The 8022-nt window shown below is 42.7% G+C and overlaps 1 protein-coding gene across 1 annotated transcript; it reads left to right on the forward strand.

Annotated features, from left to right (window-relative positions):
- The first annotated feature begins 1760 nt into the window (after positions 1–1760).
- LOC137500495 (uncharacterized) lies at positions 1761–5444 on the forward strand. The gene is made up of 3 exons (XM_068227401.1): positions 1761–2050; positions 2226–2370; positions 4782–5444. Exons 1-3 carry the CDS (start codon positions 1761–1763, stop codon positions 5442–5444), a joined length of 1098 nt encoding a protein of 365 aa, XP_068083502.1.
- Positions 5445–8022: the final 2578 nt, after the last annotated feature.

The following is an 8022-nucleotide window of genomic DNA, read 5'->3' on the forward strand; positions in this document are numbered from 1 at the left end:
TTTAGTATTCTAACTCTGCCAGCTTTTTAATGTACTCTCCCAATACGAGCATTGACTGACTGACTAAGTTCAAAATTATTACATTGCTAATAATGAGCAAGAGCACCATAAGTCAGGCTTGTTACATTTCTTCTAGACTATGTAAGTTGAGCAACGCTAATTTTTGTGCATTACTAAAACCAAACCTCGCAGGCATTGCATACTCTCGACTGTCAAACATGGGGAGACAGACTGTATATCACGTGGTACGTGTTCTACCTGCGGCCGTGGTCCCGATACAGCTGCGTTAAGATGGGGTGGAAGCTTAGCTGTACGTCTCTTAACAGTAACCAACACCACCAACAACTATCCCGAACGAAGCTTCTTTACTTCTACTTAATTTCAGATTACTCTATTTCTCACTATTGCTATTTAAGAGAAGCTTTTAAATATCCGGCAGTGACACGAGTTTTATATCTTTCTTTGTGCTATTCGTTAGTTACTGGTCAAACTTCCAGCAGTGTAATGTGAATACGGTATTACGGGGGATTCCCTCCAGAAGACCAGAGCTGAATGCTAGTCAAGATTTGATGCTTGCCGTATCTGTTATTTCTCCTCTACCAGACGTAAAGGTTGTGGGAGCTTAATATACTGAAGTACCCCTGGTCATTAGGTTTAGTGTCCGGCTCTATGGCTAAGTGGTTAGTGTGCCGTGAGTCCCGGGTTCGATTCCCGGCCGAACCAGGGATTTTAAACCTAGGCAAACCTAGTCGAGCTGGACTGAGCGATGACCATCCTCCTTACAGCCTGGCACCCAGTGACTTCCATCTCTTCGGACCGTTGAAGAAGCACCTGGGTGGTAAGAGATTCAACAACGATATGGCCGTTCAGCATGCCGTCATGGCGTGGCTTCAGGGACGGAGCTCAGATTCCTTCCATGTCGGCATCAAAGCCTTGGCGTGCCGTTGAACAAGTGCTTGGACAAGAATGGTGAGTATGTTCAATAGTAAAGCGTATCAGTGCCCTAATACTGTGTATCTGGCTGTAAAATGAAGTTTTTCCACACGAGGGATAGGGAATCTTTCATTTTCACGCCCTTCGTCGCCCTTGTCTTTCTTTGGCCGGATACCTTCATTTTTCGAAGTGTCGGATTCTTTCAATTTTTTTCTCTCTGATTAGTGTTAAGGTGCGTACACACTTGCGAGCATCTTGCAAGCCGAGCGGCTCGCGAGCCGCTCATGAGCCGCTCGTGAAAAAATTAAATGTCTGAGCGGCTCGCAAGCACTGCTTGAGCCATTTGCTCGCCGATTGCTCCCCCTGTGGGTGGGGGCGTTAGAATAACACCCACGGTAACCCCTGCCTGTCGTAAGAGGCGACTAAAAGGGGCCCCAAGGGCTCTGAACTTTGGAGCGTGGGTTAGCGACCACGGGGCCCTCAGCTGAGTCCTGGCATTGCTTCCACTTACTTGTGCCAGGCTCCTCACTTTCATCTATCCTATCCGACCTCTCTTGGTCAACTCTTGTTCTTTTCCGACCCCGACGCTATTAGGTTTGCGAGGGCTAGGGAGTCTTTCATTTTCACGCCCTTCGTGGCCCTTGTCTTCCTTTGGCCGATATCTTCATTTTTCGAAGTGTCGGACCCCTTCCATATTTTCCCTCTGATTAGTGTTATATAGAGGATGGTTGCCTAGTTGTACTTCCTCTTAAAACAATAATCACCACCACCACTCGCCGATTGCTCGCCATTTGGAAGCAGGATCAGTCTGTGAATTCCATGCAAAGATGTCTTCTGAGCATGAAACTCTGCTTGCTGTGATGGTAGCAAGTGGCGCAGCTATGATTATAGCCTATTTAAATAAGAAGAAACCTCGTCGGTATTGGCGCACTGAGCTGTACAAAAAGCGGACTGGGTCCGAATTAATGTTGGACATGAAGTTCCAGAGCGTTAGTGGTCAATATAAAAATTTCACCAGGATGTCACCTACTGATTTTGATAATTTACTGAACAGAATAGGTCACAAAATTTCAAGACAGGAAACGTACCTTCGCTCCCCGATTTCTGCTCAAGACAGGTTCGTACTTATTTTCCTTAACTTTCTAACAAATTTTTAAATTAATGTTTTAGCTCATATAATTTTGAACCACGTTCACGTTTTTGTAATAGTACCTATTTATAGTTATCTTTTTTGACTTTTTCATTAAGGGATTTGTTCGATTCCTGAATTACATGTGTACTTAACATTTCAGGTTAGCAGTAACTTTACGCTTCCTTGCCACAGGAGATTCGTACACTAGCCTTCAGTACCTGTTTAGAATATCAAAGCAAGCCATCGGGAGAATAATTCCGGAGGTCTGTGCAGCACTTGTTGAGGAACTAGCAGAATATGTCAAGGTACGACAAATGAATTAGCTTGATTTGTTTCTGTGTTACATTATTTATTAGAATTGAATTTATAACGTACGAACTATATTGTTAAAATCATTTCAGTCAACATGAAATCAAACTGCACGAAAGTCAAAATGTAACTCCATTTAAACATAGTCATCAAAGTCATCTGAAGACATTGACAAGCTGGATTGTTGAGAGGGTGAAGGTACAGGATGTGTTTTTAGAAACTGTGTAGAGTTATCATATGAGGGCTCAGAGTAGGTTGGTGCATGAAGTGAAGGGGTAATTGCAGAAAATTCTTGTTGTGTCTGTGTTTGGTGGATGGTAGTCAGTTGCGTCAACTGAGGCTGAGAAGAGTATGCAGGAGCTGACTGATGGGACATTCCTGTAGCTGGACGTCCACCATATGATGAACTTGGCTGTTGGTAGCCCTGAAAAGCATTTTCAGGTGTCCACTCATAGAAGCCTCTATCTGCCTTCATCAAAATATCAAATACGGCCTGTTGAACACCTCTCTTTGTTTCAGGGGAATAGCATTTTACCTTCGCAGTCACGTACTTAAAAAAGGAAGTTACCTCGTCGTCCTCACAGGGGAGTGCATTCAATTTTGTGGAAGCTGCTTGCAGTACTTGGAAAGCATTGGCCATCATTTCAATACCCTGATTTCGCTCTTTTGTTTTCGCTCGCTTACGTGGTATAGGGTTGGCAAAAACTTCTTAATTTTGAACTGCTGACTGGTTTTCCTCTTTACTTCTGTTGGTACTTGCGTTTCCTCATTATCAACATCCGCCGTCTCCTAAAAGATACACGAATACATGTTACTGAATAGTATTTTTTTACTTTTCTAACACTATGTGCCCGATGGTTATATTGTACTACTGCGCGTCGTGAGCCCGAGTGCCGCTGTTAGTAAGATTATTACCACGAACTTTCAAATGCTCGAATGCTATTCACGTTAACGAATTAGTTGTTACCTTAATGCCTTAAAGATTTCCTTTAGTACCAATACATGGTACTACTGTTCGATATCCTCCTGTGGGTGCGGGTATCCCCTGTCTGCCGTAAGAGGCGACTGAAAGGGGCCACAGGGGCTCTTAACATTGGAGTGTGGGTTGACGAGCACGGAGCCTCTACCTGAGTCTTGACACTGCTTACACGTATGCCAGGATCGTCACTTTCATCTACCCTATCAGACCTCACTTGGTCAACTCTTGTTCTTTTCCGACCTCGAAAGTATTACCTATGGAGACATTTCCACGCCCTTCGTGGCCCTCGTCTTTCTTTGGCCGATACCTTCATTTTTCGAAGTGTCGGATCCCTTCCATTTTTTCTCTCTGATTAGTGTTATAGAGGACGGTTGCCTAGTTGTATACTTCCTCCTAAAACAATAATCACCACCACTTACCGTTCGATAGTGATTGGTGATGCTGCCTAAGGACAATTTTTCGTAGCCATATGTGCTCAGCTAGATCTTCCCCAATTGCTTCGGTCAGCCCACTTCGGTCAGATAAGTTCAGATTTATGTGCGCGTGTTCTAAGTATAGATTGTATGACTTCACAGATTTAGAATGAAACTGCAGTGAGTCAACCATCTCTCAAGGAGTCAATTAATATTGAATATTGAGATATGGATCCCGGACCTAGTACAAGCAAAGTAAATCCTACGCATGCATACAGCCCACTGATAAGTGAACAGATTTTTACTGAACTTGTAAACGATTCGGATTCTGATCTGTACAAAAGTGATTGTGAAGAATAAAATGAAGTGTTTGATTCCCCACACGGCGATGAGTCATCAGATTCATCACCCGCCTCCATGGCTAAATGGTTAGCGTGCTTGCCTTTGGTCCAGGGGGTCCCGGGACAGATTCCCGGCCGGGTCGGGGATTTTAACCTTGATTGGTTAATTTTGATGGCTCGTGGGCTGGGTGTGTGCCTTCCACACCAGTAGAATTGTGAACAGGCCTGTTCTTTTTCTGGCACACCAGTACATAATGCTAATAACCTTGGTATTTCTGCAAAATCCTCAACTCTAACTTTAGTTTATTTTTGGACAATAATATATTGAATGTTATCAGGGTGGGGAGTAACAGGTAGGTCTATGCCCTATATCAAATGAATCTAAAGAAGCAAAAGGCATTTAAAACTGAAAACTCGTGACAGTGAATGAACTAAAGTTCTTTTTGTGGTAGTGGTTCAATTGTGTTTGATTCGTAAACCTTTTCTTCGGAACTACTGAACCACAACATCAATTGTAAAAACTGAATACGCCAAGTCCATTGGAACGCAATTTTCTTCCTGAGGATTTAAGGGTAGAGACGCCATTTTAAACCATTCGGGCTCATAGTGTTAATTCTCTTATTTTTTGAACATGTTTCTATTTAACTATTCTTTTAAATCTATTTCTTTTTCAGCTTCCCAAGACTCCCACGGATTGGAAGAAAATAAGCTCAACATTTGACACTGTTTGGAATATCCCTCACTGTGTTGGAGCCCTCGATGGCAAACATGTTGTATTGCAATCGCCAATAAATTCTGGCAGTGATTTCTTTAATTATAAATCATACTTCAGTATTGTACTACTAGCACTAGTAGATGGAAATTATAACTTCATATTTGCGGACGTGGGATGCCAAGGCAGAATTTCGGATGGCGGAGTTGTTAGAAACAGTAAACTGTATAAAATGTTAACCGAAAACACGTTGGGACTGCCATTACCCGAAGAACTTCCGGGTCGTCAAATGAAGTTGCCGTACTTTTTCGTAGGTGATAGTGCATTTGCACTCAGCGAAAACGTTATGAAACCATACCCGGGAGATCATGCCCCTGAAACGTCCAAGAGAATCTTCAACTATCGATTGAGCAGAGCTCGACGAGTAGTGGAAAATACCTTTGGTATATCAAGTTCAGTATTTCGAGTTTTAAGAAAACCAATGCTTTTGGAGCCCCCCAAAGCCGAAATCGTTGTTATGTCTGTAGTAGTTTTGCATAATTACCTGAGGATTCATTCCCCTAACTTATACACACCAGTGGTGGTGGTGGTGATTTTTGTTTTAACCCGGTTCACTAGACCATGAAGCGAACGGAAAAATAATTGAAGGAACATGGAGACACAATGAAGAGATGACTTCCATGAGACGGCTGCGAAATGTTCCTAGGAGATCTTCTGCTTACGTAAACAAAATTAGAGATGAAATAGCTGGCTACTGCATGAAAGAAGGAGCTCTGCCATGGCAAAATACGTACGCTTAAACGAGATAAAGAAAAGGAAAATACTCACTGTGTTTAGCGTCTGTCTTGGTTTATATCTTTCATTGAGGATCCCCAAAGATTCATACGCAAACTATCAGCTTTTGTAAATTTCCGTAGCTCCTTTAAAAGAAAAAGATAATTGTACAAAATATGATTGAATACGGCATTGTATAGGTACTACCTATTGAATTGCAACCTGTGTTCACTTTTGATATTTATTGATTATTATATCATTACTTGTTTACTACAGTTGTTATTTTAAACAGATAATAAATGAATACATCATGTACAAAAAAGGAAGTTCAAGCTTCATTTTATTGAAACACGAGAACTTACCTTTTCCAGTAGTGCGACTGCTTTTCTCTTTGCTCCTTTCCCTCCGGAGTGATGCCAACAAAGAAATAATTTTCTTTTTACATTCATCCGCGGGTCGTCCAATTGTTGTGCCAATATCCCGCCATGCATCCTCTTTCACATTCTTTTTAAAGTGATCGCTATTTTTCGGGTCCCACAAAACAGAATGTGTCCGATAAGTGTCTATTAAAGTAAGCACATCTTCATCCGACCAGGCCGCCATGCTCGCGGGATGCTCACTGTAGCCGTACACACTTGCGAGCGCGTTCCTTGGCCGTCCACACTGAGCGCGAGCATCCCTTTGTGCTCGCCTAGAAAACCGACTCCAGTCGGCTCGCAGCGAGCGGCTCAAAACATGCTCGCTTTACGCTCGTTACCCCGTACACACTTGCGAGCATCGTAGTGTGAGCGGCTCGCGAGTGTGTACGCGCCTTTATATAGAGGATGGTTGCTTATTTATAGTTGTTCTTAAAACAGTAACCACCACCAACACTGAAAATGTTTCTCTTTAGTGCACTCCTGTGTTACTCTGAATCAAGTTTAATGATTGACGACAAGTTTGATATCGATGTGCCAATCATCGTGATGGCCGATTTTAATATAGATATCCAAAGAAATGAAAAGGCATTCGATTTTTTCAAACAGCACTTTAATTTGTACCGAGAAACTATCCCAGGTCATTTATTGATACTTTTACTCGTAATATTACTACCTGAACTCTTTAAATTATGTATCTTATTTCCCATATACAGACCCATACTACACGTTATACTGATTACAATTTTTTATCCACATGATATTTGTCTTTTATTTCTATTAAGTCTGTGGCCGTTACGATAGCGACAGACTACCGCCATTTTTTAAGCTACATTGTACAAATGACGGTAGGTGCCCGCTATTTTTGGAGGAACAGTCTTACAAAAACTACACCAGGTTTAACAAAAGCCAAATAAAATTACTACCTAGGTATTGTCACCATTAGAGCCCGAGTTTTAATGTAATAGTGCGAAATGTGTACATAAAATGTAGCAAATATGTAATTAGATATGTAATATTCGTAAAACATGTAGTAGTAATAGGTTAGAAGTTTCCTTCTTGAATTTGTGCGAACTTACATGCCTGTAACCAAACGTTTAACAGGTTCGTACCCCACTTTCGGCAGCCCTGAAGATGGTTTTCCGTGCTTTCCCATTTTCACACCAGGCAAATGCTGGGGCTGTACCTTAATTAAGGCCACGGCCGCTGCCTTCCCACTCACACTCCCCCTGTGGGTGGGGGCGGTAGAATAACACCCACGGTATCCCCTGCCTGTCGTAAGAGGCGACTAACAGGGGCCTCAGGGGCTCTAAACTTTGGAGCGTGGGTTGGCGACCACGGGGCCCTCAGCCCAGTCCTGGCATTGCTTCCACTTACTTGTGCTAGGCTCCTCACTTTCATCTATCCTATCCGACCTATCTTTGTCAACTCTTGTTCTTTTCCGACCCCGACGCTGTTAGGTTTACGAGGGCTAGGGAGTCTTTCATTTTCATGCCCTTCGTGGCCCTTGTCTTCCTTTGGCCGATACCTTCATTTTTCGAAGTGTCGGATCTCTTCCATTTTTCCCTTTGATTAGTGTTATATAGAGGATGGTTGCCTAGTTGTACTTCCTCTTAAAACAATAATCACCACCACCACCATCCCACTCACAGCCCTTCCCTGTCCCATCGTCGCCATAAGGCCTATCTGTGTCGGTGCGACGTAAAGCAACTAGCAAAAAAAAAAAAAAAAAAACAACAACAACAGTTTAACACGGCATGTTAAACTTGTAATTTTCTACGAAAGTACGTGGCAGTAAGTGAAGTACGATAAAGATGAACAAAGTAGAGACAGAATGAGGATGATTAGAGAGTTTATTGTACGGCACAGTTCTTGGTCCGAAGTTGTGAGAAATTCTCGGTTATTACATATTGCTGTTTCTCTGACCACTGCACCCCCTGTGGGTGGGGGTGGTAGAATAACACCCACGGTATCCCCTGCCTGTCGTAAGAGGCGACTAAAAGGGGCCCCAGG

The sequence above is a fragment of the Anabrus simplex genome, chromosome 4 (assembly GCF_040414725.1).
Source record: "Anabrus simplex isolate iqAnaSimp1 chromosome 4, ASM4041472v1, whole genome shotgun sequence".
NCBI lineage: Eukaryota > Metazoa > Arthropoda > Insecta > Orthoptera > Tettigoniidae > Anabrus > Anabrus simplex.